The following is a 21,092-nucleotide window of genomic DNA, read 5'->3' as shown; positions in this document are numbered from 1 at the left end:
GAAGATAAACAAAATTGATAAACCACTAGCAGGACTGATCAAGAAAAAGAGGGAGGGGGCTCAAATCAATAAAATGAGAAATGAAAAAGGAGAAGTTACAACAAACCCCGCAGAAATAAAAAGCATCCAAAGAGACTACTACAAGCAACTCTATGCTAATAAAATGAAGAAACGGACAAATTCTTAGAAAGGTATAACCTTCCAAGACTGAACCAGGAAGAAACAGACAATATGAACAGACCAATCACAAGTAATGAAATTGAAACTGTGATTAAAAACCTTCCAACAAACAAAAGTCCAGGACCAGATGGCTTCACAGGTGAATTCTATCAAACATTTACAGAAGAACTAACACCTATCCTTCTCAAACTCTTCCAAAAAATTGCAGAGGAAGAAACACTCCCAATCTCATTCTATGAGGCCACCATCACCCTGATACCAAAACCAAACAAACATACTACAAAAAAAGAAAATTACAGGACAATATCACTGATGAATATAGATACAAAAATCCTCAACAAAATACTAGCAAACGGAATCCAACAACACATTAAAAGGATCATACACCATGATCAAGTGGGATTTATCCCAGGGATGCAAAGAATCTTCAATATACAGAAATCAATCAATGTGAAACACCATATGAACAAATTGAAGAAGAAAAAACATATGAGCATCTCAATAGATGCAGAAAAAGCTTTTGACAAAATTCAACACCTATTTATGATAAAAACTCTCCAGAAAGTGGGCATAGAGAGAACCTACCTCAACATAACAAAGGCCATATATGACAAACCCACAAAAAACATCATTCTCAATGGTGAAAAACTGAAAGCATTTCCTCTAAGATCAGGAACAAGACAAGGATGTCCACTCTTGCCACTATTATTCAACATAGTTTTGGAAGTCCTACCACCGCAATCAGAGAAGAAAAAGAAATAAGAGGAATACAAATTGGAAAAGAAGAAGTAAAACTGTCACTGTTTGCAGATGACATGATACTATACATACAGAATCCTAAAGATGCCACCAGAAAACTATCAGATCTAATCAATGAATTTGGTAAAGTGGAAGGATTACAAAATTAATGCACAGAAATCTCTTGCATTCCTATACACTAAAGATGAAAAATCTGAAAGAGAAATTAAGGAAACACTCCCATTTACCACTTAAACAAAAAGAATAAAATACCTAGGAATAAACCTACCTAAGAAGACAAAAGACCTGTATGCAGAAAACTATAATACACTGTTGAAAGAAATTAAAGATGGTACCAACAGATGGAGAGATATACCACGTTCTTGGATTGGAAGAATCAATACTGTGAAAATGACTATACTACCCAAAGCAATCTACATATTCAATGTAATCCCTATCAAATTACCAATGGCATTTTTTACAGAATGAGAACAGAAAATGTTAAAATTTGTATGGAGACACAGAAGACCCCGAGTAGCCAAAACAGTCTTGAGGGAAAAAAAGAGCTGGAGGAATCAGACTCCCTCACTTCAGACTATACTACAAAGCTACAGTAATCAAGATAATAAGGTACTGTCACAAAAACAGAAATACAGATCAATGGAACAGAACAGAAAGCCCAGAGATAAACCCACGCACCTATGGTCAACTACTCTATGACAAAGGAGGCAAGGATATACAATGGAGAAAAGACAGTCTCTTCAATAAGTCATGCTGGGAAAGTTGGACAGCTACATGTAAAAGAATGAAATTAGAACACTCCCTAACACCATACACAAAAATAAACTCAAAATGGATTAGAACCTAAATGTTAGGGCACTATAAAACTCTTAGAGGAAAAGATAGGAAGAACACTCTTTGACATAAATCACAGCAAGATCTTTTTTGATCCACCTCCTAGAATAATGGAAATAAAAACAAAAATAAACAAATGGGACCTAATGAAACTTAAAAGCTTTTGCACAACAAAGGAAACCATAAACAAGACGAAAAGACAACCCTCAGAATGGGAGAAAATATTTTCAAACAGATCAATGGACAAAGGATTAATCTCCAAAATATATAAACAGCTCATGCAGCTCAATATTTAAGAAACAAACAGGGGCTTCCCTGGTGGCGCAGTGGTTGAGAGTCCGCCTGCCGATGCAGGGGACGCAGGTTCGTGCCCCGGTCCGGGAAGACCCCACATGCCGCGGAGCAACCAAGCCCGTGAGCCACAACTACTGAGCCTGCGCGTCTGGAGCCTGTGCTCCGCAACAAGAGAGGCCGCGATAGTGAGAGGCCCGCGCACTGCGATGAAGACTGGCCCCCGCTTGCCACAACTGGAGAAAGCCCTCGCACAGAAACGAAGACCCAACACAGCCAAAAATAAATAAATTAATAAATTAATTTAAAAAAAAAAAAAGAAACAAACAACACGATGTAAAAATGGGCAGAAGACCTAAATAGACATTTTTCCGAAGAAGACATACAGATGGCCAAGAGGCACATGAAAAGCTGCTCAACACCACTAATTGTTAGAGAAATGCAAATCAAAACTACAATGAGGTATCACCTCACACCAGTTAGAATGGGCATCATCAGAAAATCTACAAACAATAAACACTGGAGAGGGTGTGGAGAAAAGGGAACCCTCTTGCACTGTTGGTGGGAATGTAAATTGATACGGCCACTATGGAGAACAGTATGGAGGTTCCTTAAGAAACTAAAAATTGAATTACCATATGACCCAGCAATCCCACTACTGGGCATATACCCAAAGAAAACCATAATTCAAAAAGACACATGCACCCCAATGTTCACTGCAGCACTATTTACAATAGCCAGGTCATGGAAGCAACCTAAATGCCCACTGACAGACGAATGGATAAAGAAGATGTGGTACATGTATACAATAGAATATTACTCAGCCATAAAAAGGAACGAAATTGGGTTATTTGTAGAGACGTGGACAGATCTAGAGACTGTCATACAGAGTGAAGTCAGTCAGAAAGAGAAAAACAAATATCGTATATTAATGCATATATGTGGAACCTAGAAAATGGTACAGATGAACCGGTTTGCAGAGCAGAAATTGAGACACAGAAGTTGAGAAAATACATATGGACACCAAGGGGGGAAAGCGGCAGGGGGGTGAGGGTGGTGGTGTGATGAATTGGGAGATTGGGATTGACATGTATACACTGATGTGTATAAAATGGATGACTAATACAAACCTGCTGTATAAATAAATAAATTAAATTTTAAAAAATAGAACTAACATGTCATGGGTAAGGAAGTTAATTATCTAAAGTTCAGCATAGCTTTAATTTCTTTTCTTCCAAGTAAAATTCTATTTTATTTATTTCAAAATGTTATTATAGTATGTTAATTTTTGCTCTATCTGTCCTTTTATCTGCAAATATTCTGTGTCTAGAAAAAAGCTAATAAAAAATTAAATTAAATTTTAAAAACAATAAAATAAAAGATACAAAAAAGCAACAATAAACAAGTGGGACTACATCAAATTAAAAGGCTTCTTCTGTACAGCAAAGGAAATCTTTAACAAAATGAAAAGGCAATCTACAAATGGGAGAAAATATCTGCAAATCATATATCTGATAAGGGGTTAACATTCAAAATATATAGAGAACTCATAACTCACTATCAAAAAAACAATCCAATTAAAGATGGGCAGATCTGAACATTTTTCCAAAGAAGACATACAGATAGCCAAAAGGCACATGAAACGATGCTCCACATCACTAATCATCAGGGAAATGCAACTCAAAACCACAATGAGATATCACCGCACACCATTAAGAACTGCTATTATCACAAAGATAAGAAATATCAAATGTTGGCAAGGACATGGAGAAAAGGGAACCCCTGTGCACTGTTGGAGGGAATGTAAATTGGTGTAGCTGCTATGGAAAACAGCATGAAGGTTCCTCAAAATATGAAAAAATTGATCTACCGTATGATCCAGAAGAGAATGAAAACACTAATTCAGAAAGATATATGCATCCCATATTCACTGAAACATTATTTACAACAGCCAAGCCATAGAAACAACCTAGATGTCCATCAATGGAGGAATGAACAAAGAAAACATGGGGTGTATGTATATGTATATATATACACACACATATATATGTTATATATATATACACACACATATATACATACAATGAAATGTTATTTGGCCATTGAAAAGAATGTAATCCTGCCGCTTGCAACAACATGGATGAACCTTGAGGGCATTATGCTAAGTGAAAATAAGTCAGAGAGAGAAAGACAAATGCTATATGATCTTACTTATATGTGGAATCTTTAGGGGAAAAAAAGGTCACATATAGAGAACAGATTGGTGGTTGGTGGTGGCAGGAGGTGGGGGGGTGAAATGAGTGAGGGGGTCAAAAGGTGCAAACTTCCAGTTATAAAATGAATGTCATGGGACTGTATTGTACAGCATGGTGACTATAGTTAATAATACTGTATTACATATTTGAAAGTTGCTAAGAGAGTAGACCTTAAAAGTTCTCATCACAAGAAGAAAAAAAAATTTTTTAAGTTGCTTGGCAAAGTCCTTCAGAATTTCACCTATTTTTATTTTTTTGGCTGCATTGGGTCTTCGTTGCTGCACATGGGCTTTCTCTAGTTGCGGCGAGCAGGGGCTACTCTTCATTGCAGGGCACAGGCTTCTCATTGCCGTGGCTTCTCTTGTTGCGGAGCACGGGCTCTAGGCGCCTGGGCTTCAGTAGTTGTGGCAAGCGGGCACATTAGTTGTGGCTTGCGGGCTCTAGAACACAGGCTCAGTAGTTGTGGTGCACAGGCTTAGATGCTCCACAGCATGCGGTATCTTCCTGAACCAGAGATCAAACTTGTGTCCCCTGCAGGCAGATTCTTAACCACTTAATCTGGCAGGCAGATTCTTAACCACTGGGCGACCAGGGAAGTCCCGAAAAAAATTTTTGTAACTATGTATGGTGATGGATGTTAACTAGATGTTTTGTGGTGATCATTCTGCAATACCTACAAATATCAACTCATTTATGTTGTACACCTGAAACTAATACAATGATGTATCAATTATACCTCAATTTAAAAATACGATTAAAGTACACTGACATGTTATCTAATTCATCAAAATGTATACTCAACCTTTCTAAAACTAATCATGTCTTTCCCACAACATGCTCATCATCTTCCAGATGGAATCACTTCAACTTAAGAACTTCCAAAGTATAAACCTTCTTCTACCAAACCAAACTTCACACACCAGTGACAGATGGCATTAGTGCCTGCTTCTACAGTTTCACGATGGACTTAGAAATAAAGGGATTCACAAACGACCTTTCAAAAGCTAACTAGTGTGTAGGCAGAACTTCTATACCCACCATATGTGACTGACCATCTTTCACCCAGTTGCCCATGTCAGAAAACTTGCTGCCTCTCTTTTCCTTTCTACCCCCCTACCCCATCCCCCATCCAGTCTGTCTCTGCTCTTACACTCAAGCCCTCCTCTGCAGTCCCCACTGTCCCAGTGCTATGGAGTGAAATGTTTGTGCTTCCCCCACCAGAATTCACATGTTGAATGCTAATGCCCAGTGTGATGGTATCTGGAGGTGAGGCCTTTGGGAAGCAATTAGATCATGAGGGCTCTGCTTAGATTATGGGATTAGTACTGTTATAAAAGAGGCTAGAGAGAGGTCTCTCATCCCTTCCACCATGTAAGGTTATAATGAGAAGACAGCATCAATGAGGAAGCTGGCTCTCCTCAGACACTCAAGCCGCCGGAGCCGTGATCTTGGACTTCCCAGTCTCCAGAACTGCGAGAAACAAATTTCTGTTGTTTATAAGCCGCCAGTCTATGGTGTTTTGTTATTACAGCCCAAATGGACTAAACTACCCAGGTTTCAGTCTACATTCATTCTCAGCTCTCCTACTACAGCATTCACTCAGGGTGAATGCTTTATCTAGGGTTCACAGACTCTATAATCCACATATCAAAATGCACTTAGACCTAACTCGTTTCCTGTGTAATCCTAAGTAATTTATTTTATGCATTGTCCTGAAAAGGGGGCTGCAGTCTTCACCAGACTGCCAAAGACATCCACAGCCCAAAAAGGTTTAAGGGCTCTAACTGGACTCTGCTTCCATGCTTATACCCTCCAACTCTCCTCCACACTGCTGCCAAGGTAAAGTTTTTGAAACATAAATATCATCCGTCATCCATACTTAAATCCTTAAATGGTACCAACTGCTTCCAGGATAAAATCTTAACTCGACCATCCAACAATCAAGTAGGTTTCATGACTGGCCCCTGCTCATCCCCCCAGCTTCATCTTGCCTCCCGCCACAAATGCAGCTAACATCCTGAGTTGAATCTGCAATTCCCTGAATTCAGCAAGATTTCTCACTCCTCTCTGCCTTTGCATAAGCTGTTCCCCCTGCTTGGAAAGCCCTTCCTCAGCACCTCCACATGGTTAACTCCTGCTCATCGTTTACTCCCAGCTTAAGCACCATCTCCTCAGAGAGCCCTCCTGGCCATCCTCCACTCCCAGCCTTGGTAAGATGCCCAGTCAGTGCTCTCACAGTACTCTGTGATGATCTCCCATAGCACTTTCCTCATGATGTTCTGTCCATTGACTGTCTGCCACCCCTTCCACCCTGTGAGCTTTCTTAAGGCAGAAGCTAAAACAGTATAACATGCCTAGCAGAGCTCACGACACACATCAGAATGCTTAACAAACGCTTGCTGAACAAGGGATAGGCTCTGGAAAATAGCCAAACCAGCCAAAGTCAAGACAGAAACCTCATCAACTAATGAGGTGACACCGGTCTGGAGATTACCATAAATGCAAATTGCCAGTTGAGGCAAGAAAGTTCTGCATCTATTAATCTGCCACCAATGCTCCTTCATTCAAGGCTGGGAAGTCAGCCCTTAATAAATTTAATTACCCTGGTCAGGCACTGTGCCAAGGGGCTTGACAGGCATTAGAGCTCACTAAACCTCAAAACAACTCTAGGATATTCTCTATTAAAGAAAAAGAGGCAAAGAGGTAATCTGCCCAAAATCAAGCAGAAAGTTATAAAGTCAAGTTTTCAACCCAGGTCTTTGATTTCAAAGCCCATACCTAGCCACTGAGCTCAGCTGCTTTTCTGAAGATGAGATATCAGAATGCCCTTCATCTTTGGAGGCATTCTGGAAGAGCCTAGGTTGGATGAGAGGGGACCCTTCATTAGCCTCACAGCAAATAAGAAAGGTCTTATTCCTCCAACAAACACTACACACTACTATTAAATTCTTTAAAATTTAATGCAACCTCCTCCATACGTATTCATTGAAAAATCTTTTAAATGGCAAGGGCTCATGAGAGTTTTCTCCCCCAAGAACAACAAGTAAAGCAGGAAATGAGCAAAACTTTGTTGAACTCTCCACACCAGGCTTGGAGGTTGAAAAGGGAGACGAAAAATATCAATTTATCCCAAGGAATGGAGTTGGCTGTAGCAATACCAATAAAGGAAAGAAGGCAGAGTCTCCACGGTCTGCTGCAGAGACACCACAAAGCACCATCCTTTAACTGGCTGAGAAGGCTTAGCAGAAGAAACAGCCCATGGGCTTCTAACAGATGGAACACCAACTTTGCTGAAAGCTGCTGCCACTTCCACTAAACTTTAGTTTGGAATGTGCACCACAGCTCTCATCCTATGATCTTTAGCACTTCCCTGTAAGACCTCTGGGGACTCATACCCTACACTTCAAGAAAAAAACAGAATATTTTCTTTAATCTCACCCACACCACCTGTTCACATTAGTTTCTCGAGCCCTTACAGATGTGGTCACCTCTCATATTTTGACTAGAAGTTGGTGATCACAAAGCATCTTCATTCCTAATTACCACCACTCCACATTTCCCCATACTCATCCCCCTTGCACCCCAGTTTCCCCCTTGACCACCTTGTGGTCTCTTCCAACTCACCTCCAAATCAGGTGTCTGATACTGTCCAGTGACTTTTCTGCATCCCAAATTTCAACACAAAACCAACACAGTCCATTCTTCCTGCCCCTAACTCCAACCAAAAACACATACAATGTAAATATCTAATTTATCTACAAAGAAAACTATTCAGGTAAACCTAGGGGTCTTTCAACTATGGGATTATAAATATCTAGTCACCAGACAGCTTAAAACCAAGAAGAAGAAAATGCAGCCTTTAGGGACGCATACTTCCACAGAAAAGGTTTCACTGTGACTATCATTTTCTAAATTAATCCATACTGATATTATTGCAATTATAAACCCCCAAAGAGACTCTTAGTATACATCATGTAACACTCCACACTTCTAATCAAGACTGTATCTTCATTACTTGTTTCAGCAACTGTTCCATGATTAGATCCTGCCCCACATTCAGTGAAGAAAAAGATGAGCTTTACAAATAAAATGCATAGTTTAAACACATCTTGAAAGTGCTACAGTACTGGGGGGGGTGACATGAACAACAGGTAAAAGCTAATTAACAGTGATATATACACAGAAACAGGGAATACAGGCCTCAGAGAGTACATGATTATGTCCCCTTATCAACAAAAGAATAAAACAAAAGTTCCTCTAAGCAAGGATTTTTGTGGATCAACATGCAAAAACACACCTTTATTTTTAAAGGTGAGTAGCACAGCTCTGTGTTATGTTAAAAGGGAAAGGAAAGCTAGATAAAACTGTACAGGGTCATACACCGTGAAGATTTTGTATATACACGCAAAGTTTCATATGCAAACACAAAGACTTGAAAAACCTGGTTTTCTGAAATTCAGTGGCATCTGAAGAAAATGAAGAATACCATCCATCCATCCCCAGGACAGAAACCAAGAAATCATAAATCTAGAAACAACATACACTGAAATACACCACTCTCTCTCCCACCTCCAGTTTATTATTTCTTGCTGGTTAATACACACCTGGACAGTTAAGAATGACTGTATTATTCAATCTATTTTGTGTCTCATTCATTATGTTGAAAAAAAATTCTTTCAGGAGAGAACTTTCCCAGCACGTCTATCTATATAAAGCACTCTAAAAAGGGCTGAAATTGAAAAACAATGACCTGAAATAGGCAGAGACTTTGAAAGCATGGACATGATCAGCAAAGCCCCCCACCCAATCTATGTTCTCCAAATTGCTGCCCCACTCTTCCTATTAGGTACCCATTAAGCTAGAGAAAACTTCTCACACCCTGTTCAGGAATGCTACCAGCACAACCATGTAAGAAAACCAAATGACTGCAGGAAGAGTATCTGCGATACTTTTGAAGGATTAGAATACTTCTCCTTCCAGGAAGTGTGGCTAAGAGTGTGATTATTCATATAAATGCACTTCAACTTACCAGTGTGTAAGAGTCCAAGAGGTAGATAAGACATGAACAACTGTTACTCCATATCACTCCACTTTAGCAGAAAGAAATGAGAAAAGGCACTCCCCAGAAGGTCCCAAGTGCAACATCACCAACCTAACTCTTTACCAGGACATTAATGAGGCAGCAATGAGGCTAAATAGAGCCTGTCCACAAACTAGAAACAAAATGCTGTGGTGTGGTCTGCCCTCATCCCCCCTTCTCCCCCAACCAGCGTGGTCACTGTTGCAATCCATGATCTTTCCCAGGACATTCTTCTGCCCTAACACAAAACTGCACCTGTCTGTAATACAGGACATTTGGTACAGTTGAATGAACAAATGCAGTTAGCTAGTTCTACATCTTCTTCCTACTGCATTCTTCCTTCCTCTGGTGAACAGCTGCAGCCACAACTTCAGATGTCAGGCACTGTTTGCAACTCTGTTCCCTGGCCTCAAGGATGACATGGCATTTTCATTCATCCTGTTCCATTCCCCCAGTCTGGTACATCACAGGTCAGTTTGGTTTTGCCCACTGCTGCTGGATATTCCAACATACTCCACCTTCCCCTGTATAGAGGGACTTGAATTTACCAGAAAATCCAATGCATTTATCCTTAATCATATATCAAAAGCTGTCATGAGATTTACATTTGTGAATCTACAAAAGTCATAGTCCAAGGTGAATACCTTCAAAAATTATCTCACTAAAGAGAAAAAAAAAAAGAAAATAAAAAGATTCTGTATTAGTCCAACGTCTCCCTGTATAGGCGTCTGAGGTTGCCAGTTTAATAAACTTAAGAAAGGGGCAAAGATGACTGACCCAAAAGCTAACATGAAAAAAACAGTTCAAATTATAGACTAACTTGTACTGTACTGAAATTTTAATTCCCAAAACTGATCAAAGGAGCACTTCCCAGTAAATTGAATTAACAATAGGACTGCTTCCCCCTTTGGGAATAAAATATGTTGGAGCTGGTGGGGGGGGGGGAACAACACAGAGCTAAATTAAACAAGCCCCACATTTTCAGAATATGTTAGAAAACAGGGATCTAGAGAACTCACAAGAAAATAGCCTTGAATGTCAACTGTTTCTTAATAAAACTAGAAAAAAAAGAAAAAAAAATAGGCTTGAAAATCCTGGCTGCCTATCAGGTCAACATTCTAGAAGAGCACTGTCCAACAGAACTTTTTGGGAGGATGAATTGTTCTATTTCTGTGTTCCCCACTAGGTAGCCACCAGCTACTGAGATAGAGTACTTAAAATATAGCTAGTGTAACTCAAAACTGAATTTTTAATTTTATTTAATTTTAATTAGTATGAATTTAAACTGCTACATGTAGCTAGTGGCTACCATACTAGCCAGAACAATTCTAGAATGCAGTCTTAGATTCTGGTTATTAAAAACTTCAAATAAAGCTGCTTAACCTCCCTTCTGCATTGAATACACATAGGAAATTTCTTCCTTATATCTAAGTATCTCATTCAGCAACATAATTTTGTTACATAGGGGCCCAGCCCAAAGCAGGACCAGCCTGTTTCTCAAAGCCCCTACCAGAACTGAGAGACATCAGTGTCATCCACCCAGTTGGAATGAAGGCCCTCTTTTGCAAACCACTCTGATACAAAGTCCCACAACAAGCCTGAATCTGGACAGTTTTTAAAGTGTATGATTAAAATTATACAAGTTTTAAGTTGTGACTGGTCAAAACTCCTACATGTAGCTTTGATAAGATACTGAACTTAACCTTTCTTCAAAAGAAAAAAGAACTTTTAATCTCAATCTTGACCTATAATTATTGTGGCAGTTCAAAACTTTGCATCAGTTTGCACAGACACACCTCCGTATGACCTAATAAAAAAATCCAAATTATATTAGTTCTCACCATCTTCATACTCTGCCCTCAATAAATAATATTTAATACACTAGGGTTTCATTTTTAAAAACTTTATTCAAAGAATTCTTAGCCCTCTGATTTTTCCAGCTAGAAAAAAGTTAACTTGTAAAAATTAATGTTAATTTTAATGCTATTAAAGACTATGAAGAGATTCTTAGTCTAAACTTTTCAGTAGACTTAAAAGTGCTGTGTTCTCTTTTTTGGGGGGTGGGCGATGAGGGGAGGAGAGTGGCGAATGGGAAGGAGAAGAATGAATGGGGAGGAGAAGAGAATTATACCAAAAGAGCCTATGTCCTATATGTTAACTGGATCTAACTCTAAAAAGCTATTGTCTCAAACCAATGTAAACAAAGAACATGTTTTCTTAAAAACTAAAATTATCTCCCCGTGTTCCATCACTGCAAATGGGGCAAATTTTTCTGGATACCCAAATGTAATGAGGAAAATGGGGCAGATAGATAAACGTACTGACAGTAAATACTTCATTTAAATCATGCTGCATCTTCAGATGCACACAAAACTCAAAAATGCAAAGTAAAACTGCATGACTCCTTGGTATTTACCCAAAGGAGTTGAAAACTTATGTCCACAAAAACCTGCACATGGATGTTTACAGCAGCTGTATTCAAAATTGCCAACACTTGGAAGCAACCAAGATGTCCTTCAGTAGGTGAATGGATAAACTGTAATACATATAGACAATTGAATCTTAAAGTGCTAAAAAGAAATGAGCTATCAAGCCACAAAAAGACAAGGAGAAACCTTAAATGCATATTACTAAGTGAAAGAAGTCAATCTGGAAATGTTACATACTGTATGATTCCAACTACACGACATTCTGGAAAAAGCAAAACGATGGGGTAAAAAGATGAGTGGTTGACAGGGGTTGGAAGGAGGGAGCGATGAATAGGTAAGAGCCACGAGGATTTTTAGGGCAGTGAAACTACTCTAAATGCACTGTAATAGACACATGTCACTATAATTCATCCAATCCCACAGACTGTACAACACCAAGAGTGAATCGCAGTGTAAATCATGGACTCTGGGTGATAATGACATGTCAATGTAGCTTCATCACTGTTACAAATGCACCACTGTGGTGGGGATGCTGATAATAAGGGAGGCTGTGCATGGCAGGGAGCAGGGAGTTTATGGGAAATCTCTGTACCTTACTCTCATTTGTGCTCTGAACCTAAAACTGCTCTAAAAATATAAAATCTTTAAAAAAAAAAAAAAGGAAAACTGTACAAATGAGCTATTTTGTGTTTAAGAGAATGTTTAAGGGGGTTTTATAATCAGATGGATAATTAGTGACATCACTGGAATGAACATTCTACTGATTAACTAGTGACTCATGCTGTGTTCATATGGAATTTGAAAGCCCAGGTTAAGCTGGTTGAAGTGTGGCAACATGTTCCAATTGGGAGACAGAGACTGATCAATAAAAAATGAGTGTGAGGGCCACACACTACTAGGAGCCAAGCAAACTTGCCATATAACTCACAGGGTGACAGAAACAGAGTTCTACAGCAATTCCCAAAGCCTGGGCTCAGAGAAAATAAAAGAAACAATAAAAATAAATAAATAACTTCTGTTTAAGCTAACTAGTCAGTATCTTGGTTGAATCAACTTTCTACTAGTAACCATTTCAGGAACAGAATTTATTTTGTGAGATTACTCTTGATCTCTGCCCTAACTCCATCTTTACTTAAAATTCATCATTATCTAGCAGATCTAGTTGGTAAGTAAAACGCTTCTCAACAGAATAGATCACAAAAATGAAATATTAATAAAATCTATTTCCCTAAAGAAAATGTGCCCATGTAATATTTCTTTTATGACATGATTCATTAGAAAATAAATCATGAACATCTTTTTTTAATCAAAACAATGAATCATTTACCTAATAAATCCCATATCTAAAATACTCCAGGGACTTCCCTGGTGGCACAGTGGTTAAGAATCCACCTGCCAAAGCAGGGGACACGGGTTCGAGCTCTGGTCCAGGAAGATCCCACATGCCGCAGAGCAACTAAGCCTGTGTGCCACAACTACGGAGCCTGTGCTCTAGAGCCCACAAGCCACAACTACTGAAGCCCACGTGCCTAGAGCCCATGCTCCGCAACAAGAGAAGCCACCGCAATGAGAAGCCCGAGCGCCGCAACGAAGACTAGCCCCCACTCGCCGCAGTTAGAGAAAGCCCGCACGCAGCAACAAAGACTCAACGCAGCCAAAAATAAATAAATAAATTTATTTTAAAAATAAAATAAAATACTCCATTATTCCCTAAATATCAGACTGAACACTTATGCCTACTATACTTTAAATTTACTTATGAAAAGAATAACACTTCTCAAAGTTCCAACTAAATTACATTGTGATAGAGATTGTCTCCAATTATAAAGGCAGAATATCAATAATTGTAATTAGATATTTATACTTAATACGCAGAATTCAAAAATAAAGTCCATCTTTCCCCCATCCTAATTACCCGTTCTATCATCCTATAATACACTCAGGATATTCTTATTGTCTTCTTCCTGTCTTTTTTTAAATAATATTCTAGGTCTGCTCTTTCAAAAACTTTTGAAAATATCTGTGAAGAATCTATATCCCTCAGTACATTTTGTAGCTCCAACTAATAGCATTTATATCTATATGATTTTAAAGTGCTTTTACATATGTATTTCAACTAAAGAAAACGCACCAATTGACTATTTCATTTCAGATTTGAAAATTATAAACTAGCATGATTTTTTGCATGATTACTGAATGCCTAAAATAAGCCAAGAAAATGCTCATGCTCATATTTCACTAAAAGTTTTAAGTCCATGTCTCAGGGAAAAAACCATTTATGGTCATTAACCCTAAAAACATTTATGTGCTATACAAACACCTTACAACTTTAGTAAATCTTCAACAATTTCCCAGGTAGCAAAGTTTCCCAGTGGTCTCTCTGTAACACATTAACTTAATTACCTACACTCAATTTCACAATATAAAACCAAGGAGAAAACTAGAAATTTTGAGTGCTCGAAGCACTAACACATTTGCAGCATGCTCCTCTTGGCATTCTCCTTTTGCATTGCAGTCCCACAAGACCCACCTGAAAGCTCTCCTATGTTAACCACTGATTGGGGTCCTGAGTGGACAAAGCTGGGCAGCAAGTCCTCCTGCCTAATTCACTAGAGAAAAGAGCAATCCTAAAGGAACTGCCTTTAGTCTGCTAGTACCAGAACATTCTGCTAAGAGGCTCCTCAGCAAAGGGCTGGGTGTGGGCCCTGGCTAGCTGACTTTACAGACCTGTGGCTTCCGCAGAGTGCAATGCTGACTAAAGTTTCTAGAGAACACACTCACCTTCATGCTCATGAAGGGAAAAGGCAAATTACCTCCTGAATGGCTTTGACATCTACTTCTCTCCATTCTCCCTGGCCACTATACAGGTATAGTAATCCCCTGGGCATCACTCCTCCTGACAAGTCTTCTGTATCTCTGGACTTTACAACATGCCACAAACATACAGACACCACAGTCACACACACACACACACACAAAATCATACCCACATACACAAGCCACCCTCAAGATCATCCAGTAATCTTTCACATTAAAGAAGATCACCTCACAACTCACTCAAAGTTCTTCAACAGCTCCCCAGTGCACTCAGGATAAAAATCCAAAGTCTTAAGCATCACATATGGGGCCCTGTATCACCAATTGCTCTCACCATCTCAGCCTCATTTCTAGCTGACCCCTCTTCACAATCTACCAATCCTCTACAATGAACTTTCAGCTGATCAAATGTGTAGTGCTCTCTCTAACATCCAGGCCTTCATCCATGCTCTCCCCTCTGCCTGACAGAAAACACTCTTCTCCCTATCTATTTCCATTCTCTCCTAATCTTCCTGCAGGCTTAGGCTGGCATCACCCTCCAGGCTACCTTCCTCTAAATCCACCTCAACTGGAGTAGGTGCCCCTCCCAACAAATCCTATTCCAAGCCTAACACACTTCATTGTAACTGGTGTTTTTACTCCTCTATGCCCCATGCTCCCAGAGAATGGTGCCAGTGCCCCTCTTGTCTACCATAATATCAGAGGCACTCAAATATTTGCTAAATACATCATTATAAGTTTACTTAATGAATATAACATGAATGTAGCCCATGCAATAAGGGAAACATGTTCAAAATCAGTCATGATATAATGGAAACTAGGCAGCAGTTTCCTTATACTTTGGTATAAACTGCAAACTACACAGGCACCTTTAGGAAAGGTTAAAACATTACACATTAAAAAGAACAGCTTCCACCATAAAGATATTACTTTCGCCTAACTCGTTAGGCAAATTGCAGTTCATAAAAAGTGCCATATTGAAAGTATCAAAAAAGCAGCCCTGGTTGCTTATAGGTCAAGTATGGCATCAGTATAACTATTCCTCTCTACTACCAAACTCTCCTTGCATTACTCAGAACCTTGCTCAGTTTCTAAGTCTTGATATAAACCTTTTAATGTGGGTTCCACTCATAATAATGGTCCCAAAGACATTAACATGTTGCCAGGAAACAGACCTCTGATACATCCTGGGCATTAGCTGCCACTGGCAGCTACTTTCTCTGAGCCACATGTCTTCTTATGAGTTACAATCTGAGGCTTGTGATACCAGATTTTTCCAGGGCAGCAGACTGATGTCATAAACGTGATGGTACTAAGCACTCTACAGAGCTCATTAGCTCCACCCTGAAATCCCTGAATGCAAAGGCAAGTTTCCCGTCTATAAATAATGCCTCAGTTTTCCCATCTACAAATAAAGAGAGAATGGTTCCCACTTAAGAAGATTCTTGTGGGAATTAGATTGCCTATGAAAGCACTTAGCAAGCAACACGATTATTTTCAAGTCAAAAAGAAGGGGAGACTATAAAACCTAAGATATTTTCACATTTTCAGAACTTTTGGTAACACCGTAACTTATTTTTTGCTAATATCCTTTCACCAAGAAATTTTTGAGGGAAAAAAAAGGCTGAAAGATGAGAAAATGAGATTTTTTTCTGTCATAACCTTTGGATATGACAAACTCCACAGAAATCCACACTAAGATCCACTTTCTAATCTTTCTCTATACTCCCAAAAACCAGAGCCTTAATTTCTACCTCAATCATCCCTAGGATGTGAGAGACAGTAAAGATAAAATACTTCAATACATCTTCCCAAGATGCCCTCACCAGAAATAATCATTTCCTTACTGCCTCTATGCACCTCCAAATATACTGAATCTTTGGAAAATAAAACAAAAAAAGATAAATCACAAAAGCTGGCCTTCTAAGTCTCCAGTTTCCTTACAAGATCTGGAATCATAAGTTATGATGGAGGCACCTGTCTGGTAAGAGGGGTAGCAATCCATAAAAATTCCAAGTGTAACAAGGAGAATTTAAACTGTAACTACAGGTGGAAAAGTTGATTTCCCACCTCAAATATTTTCACTCTAACACAGGATGGCCAAGCAATAATACAGGCTGGCCCAGGTGAATATTTTTATCATTAAAAAAAAAAAAAATGGGGACAGAAGGGAATTTGAGCCAATTAAACAAATTGGCTCTCACGTTCCTAAACCAAACTGACTTGAGGGTTTTTTTGACAAGGGAATCTTACAGACCTTCTGAAACAAACGTGTTTTAAATATGGTTGAGACCTCAAGAGTCTTGTAACTTTAGCCAAGCCTGGGTTCTGGGCCCGACTTTTAAAAATGGGTGACGTGTGAACAGCTTCCTGAAAGCAAATGGGGCACTAGGATATAATTTAGGAAGTGATGATGCAAGTCTCTGGGGGACAGGGAGGAGGGGAGGTGAAAAAGTCAGAGGAAATACCCTCCTGGTTCCTGGGCACCAGCTCATACCAAGGAGGGGAGGAAGGGCTGGCCTCCACAAGCCAAGGGAAGGGGGTACCCCAGCTCCACCGGGAGGTGCCAACGCCGCCCCCTCATCCCTGAACGCAGCCCTGCCCCCCTCACCAGTAGCCCGGGCGGCCCCTTTCGGCCTGAGCCTCTGGCAGGCAAGTCCCCGAGGGTGGCAGCGCACCCCCGGCAGGGCCTTCTCTGCCCACCCCCAGCTCCCCACCCGGTGCCCCTCCCCAGGACGCGGCCCCTGGCCCCTCCCCGCAGGCCTGGCCTGGGCCCAGCCCCCAGGGTTCCGGCCTCCCCGGGCCGCGAGGCCTGCCCGGGCAGCCCCGGCGCCCGCGCCCCGGCCCCCGCCCCCACCCAGCCGGGCACTTACCCCCAGAAGCCGCAGGGACAGCGAGGCGGCAGACTGGGCGCTTTGCTGCGCTCGCTCCCGGCATCTCCCATGGTGCTCGGCGGCGGCGGCGGAGCTCAGCGGCGGCAGCGGTGGCAGCGGCTGGGCCTGGGCCCCGCTCGAAGGAGGAGGAGGAGGAGGCGGAGGCGGAGGCGGCGGCGGCGTCGGGGGGCTCGGGGCGGGGGGAGGGGGAGGGAGCGGGCGCGCGGGCGGGCGCGAGTCCGGGGCTCCGAGCCGGGATTCCAGGCCGGTCAGCTGGAGGCGGGCCGCACCACTCGGCCTTCGGAGATGGGGGGGCCGGGGGGAGTAGAGGGAGGGGAGCTGAGGAGGTGGGGCGTACGGGTCAACCGAGGACCACGGGGGAGGAGGGAAGTCCCGGCGCCCTCGGCAGCTCCCACCGCTGCTCCCAGCCAGAGCGATGTCCCGTGCGGCGGCGCTGGGAAGAACCTGAGTACCCCCCCCCCCGGCTTTAGCGTAGCGGCGGCCGCTGTGAAGCCACGGGCCCCGCTAGCTCCGTAACACCCTCCCCTCCCTCGGAGGCTGCGCTGACCGGACAATGGCCGCTCCGCCCCCTCCCCTCCTCACGCACCCCTCCCAAGGAGTCACAATGGTCTCGCCGGGGGGAAAGCCGCCGCCAAAGCCCAGCAGCTGATCAGCTGGGATGCGGGCGTGCCACTTTGTTCAGCGCCTCAAAGGAAGAGGACGGGGCCATGAGCAAAGCCGAGACCGTAGAACTATCACTCAGCGACGGGCCTCGGAGGCTTTCTTATTATAGGAAGTTTTCAAATCTTAAGGAAACTTACCTTCCCCTGTCTGAAGAAGGGGAGCAGGCTTCTGAATACTCTGGGGCACGTTACCTCCCCCCAAACGCGAATGGTACGCCCCAAGCGAGAGGGGGAGGAGCAGATTAGTTGTTTAGGGTTAGTTGAACCAGTCCCAGAGCGGCGGCCGAGCACCGCGCATGCGCTCGGAGAACCCCATTACCAGGCAAGGGGAAGGGCCAGGAGGAGAGCTTCCAAACCCGGAAGTGGGGCTTGGTCTTCCTGGGGCTTCTCGGGTCTTCAGCTATCCGAGAGGTCCGCGAACCCTTCGCTTTTGGTTCTGGGCGATGCCGGAGGACATTTCTCAATGAACTGCTAACCCCTGGAAATCTCTCTTACCAGGCCTCCCACACCCAACTCTCTCTTCCTGTTCCACCCAGAGAACCGGTTTCTCTTTGGCAATGATGAACTTCTGGGAAACGTCCCTCCCCTCCTCCGCACCCGCGATTGCTGGGGGGGGGGGGGGGGGGGCGGGGGGGAGCCTAGTGTTTTGGCCAGGTTCCGTGCCCCTCTAATCCCATCGGTGTCCCCATCCTCAGAGACACAAGTCCACTTCCTATGCCTAGGCTAGGAGAACCTCTCTTCTTTCTGGAGTGGACTTTTCGGTTTGGGGAGGGTAGGTATGGCCAAATTAGTGATGGAAACTGGTAAGTGACCAAAAAGTTTGAGGCACTAAAAAACCAGTCCTTTAACGCTCATTGTCTTTTATCCTGAACCCATCTGAGCTCAGCCAATCGTGAGAAGAAGGCGATTGTTAATGACTAATTTCAGCAAGGAGCAAACTTCCACCAGACCTCTTGGAGAGGTGACCCATAGCTGAGGCCCTTATGGGCGGACTTCTCAGTCCCCGCTACTTCTAGGAAGGCTTCCTGGCTTTTTTTTTTTTTATTCCCCGCCACAGCTGAACGTGTACAGAGACCCTCTCGAACCCCATCCAGGGGGGCCTTGAACCCCTTTTCTTGGGATAGAGAGAAGGAGGCCTTGCCAGTTGACAGCCACAAGCCCTATTGTAAGCAGGTGTTGCTTGCTTTCCCCTCCTGCCCCCCACCAATTAGTTTTCTAAATAGTCACAATTATTTAAAGTTCAGGAGATTTCTCTTAATGCCTGGGTTTCCAGTTGCTTTTGGAAAGCAGAAGCTTGACACCACTCAGCTCAGTCATTCATAGCACTGATGATACGGAGATACATGTACCTGCCCATTCTGTTTGTACATGCTCTGTGGAATTATTAACATTGTTGTTGCTTCTTTTGGCCTCTAAATGATCTCAGAGAGACAGCAGTGAATAGTCCTGAAGAGAGATCTTAGGGGCCCATCTACCCCCTACCTCATAAAGAGCAAGGATCACACTTGGTTTAGCATCCTCCTAAAGAGGCTCCTGCTGATGAAGACAGTAATTGCAAAAATCAAACCACTTAAAGCCGAAGCACCCTCCAAATGTGAATGCTGATTTATTTTGCGTAATATTTAGTTTCAGCTTTGTTGATTTTCACAAGCCTTCAATAAATATTTCTGTCGAAAGCCCATAGAATGGATGGAGTCATATGGCACACCCAGCTCTCATTGGACTCCTATTTCCTTAAATCCCCACTTAAACTGACATAAAATTGCCACATTCACAGAAGATTTACAGGCTTTGAGTTTAACAAACAGATTAAGTGGGACTCTCACTATTGGCATTTTGATGACTTTCTTTTGTCTGTGGAAAAGGAAACCCTAAAACCAAAAGGAACATTTTATATAAAACTTTGTCATCTGACAAACTGCTTGCCTACCTGTTTGCCAGTTATTCAATTTAACAAGCATTTATTAAGTACCCAGTATGTACAAGGCATTTCCTAAGGCTTTGTCCCTCCTATTCCCCTCTGCCCCTTCCTCACCTACCCAGCACACTCCACTGCCCGTTCAGGTATTTATTACCTCTGTCTCCCATACTCTGCAAGACAGAATTGGTCCCTCCTCCTCTGCCCATGTAGTCTTCATTATAGGACCAGGAAATTTACATGTCTGTCTCTCCTCACAAAACCTAGCTCCAGGGCTTCCCTGGTGGCACAGTGGTTGGGAGTCGGCCTGCCGATGCAGGGGACACGGGTTCGTGCCCCGGTCCGGGAAGATCCCACATGCCACGGAGCGGCTGGACCCGTGAGCCATGGCCGCTGAGCCTGCGCGTCCGGAGCCTGTGCTCCGCAACGCGAGAGGCCACAACAGTGAGAGGCCCACGTACCGAAAAAAAAAAAAAAAAAAAAAAACCTAGCTCCAAAAGAACTGGCTCTTAGAAATAGCTGTTAATGTACCCACAACCCAGTGTGGAGAGCAGAGACTCAGAGGGTGTTACTTAGATTAATTTTATTACCAAATATTATTATTTTATTTCTGTACATACCATTCTGTTTGTGCACGCACTGTGGACTTGTGGGCTCCACCAATCTCAGTGGGATTGAAACAGACTCAATCCATGTTTGTTGAACGAAAGAGCTAATCTGATAAAAACCCACTCTTGGTCAAGACTCCTTTGTCTGCAGGGACAGAAACCCACTGAAACTTCTTCATGCTAAAAAAAAATTTTTTTAAGGAATAATCTTATAGAACCCAAGGGCACAGAGATCAACAAGATCTCAGGAAGGACTGGAACAAGGATCTGAAATACCAGCAGGAAGCCAAGTAGCTATTCCTTCATTATCTCTTTTCTCCCTGGTCACATGCTCTTCTCTCTCCAGTGCTGCTTCATTCCTCTTT

At 42.2% G+C, this 21,092-nt stretch overlaps 1 protein-coding gene across 4 annotated transcripts in view; it reads right to left on the bottom strand.

The window, feature by feature from the left end:
• Positions 1-18,733, bottom strand: part of ZFAND3 (zinc finger AN1-type containing 3) — a 329,028-nt gene extending 310,295 nt beyond the window's left edge. Inside the window, exons 1-2 of one of the 4 annotated variants that reach the window (XM_059077220.2) lie at positions 18,340-18,733; positions 17,519-17,857 (exon numbers count right to left, since the gene is read on the bottom strand). In XM_059077220.2, the coding sequence (XP_058933203.1) occupies positions 17,519-17,589 (71 nt within the window). In that variant the 5' untranslated portion in view covers positions 17,590-17,857; positions 18,340-18,733. Of the gene's footprint in view, positions 1-17,518; positions 18,010-18,339 lie in introns of those variants that run through there. The other 3 variants (XM_067006131.1, XM_067006128.1, XM_067006130.1) reach the window with 3 other exon arrangements.
• Positions 18,734-21,092: the final 2,359 nt, after the last annotated feature.

This window comes from Kogia breviceps, chromosome 10 (assembly GCF_026419965.1).
Source record: "Kogia breviceps isolate mKogBre1 chromosome 10, mKogBre1 haplotype 1, whole genome shotgun sequence".
Taxonomy (NCBI): Eukaryota; Metazoa; Chordata; class Mammalia; order Artiodactyla; family Physeteridae; genus Kogia; species Kogia breviceps.
The sequence above is the reverse complement of the archived record's forward strand: the minus strand, read 5'-3'. Positions and strand labels throughout refer to the sequence as shown.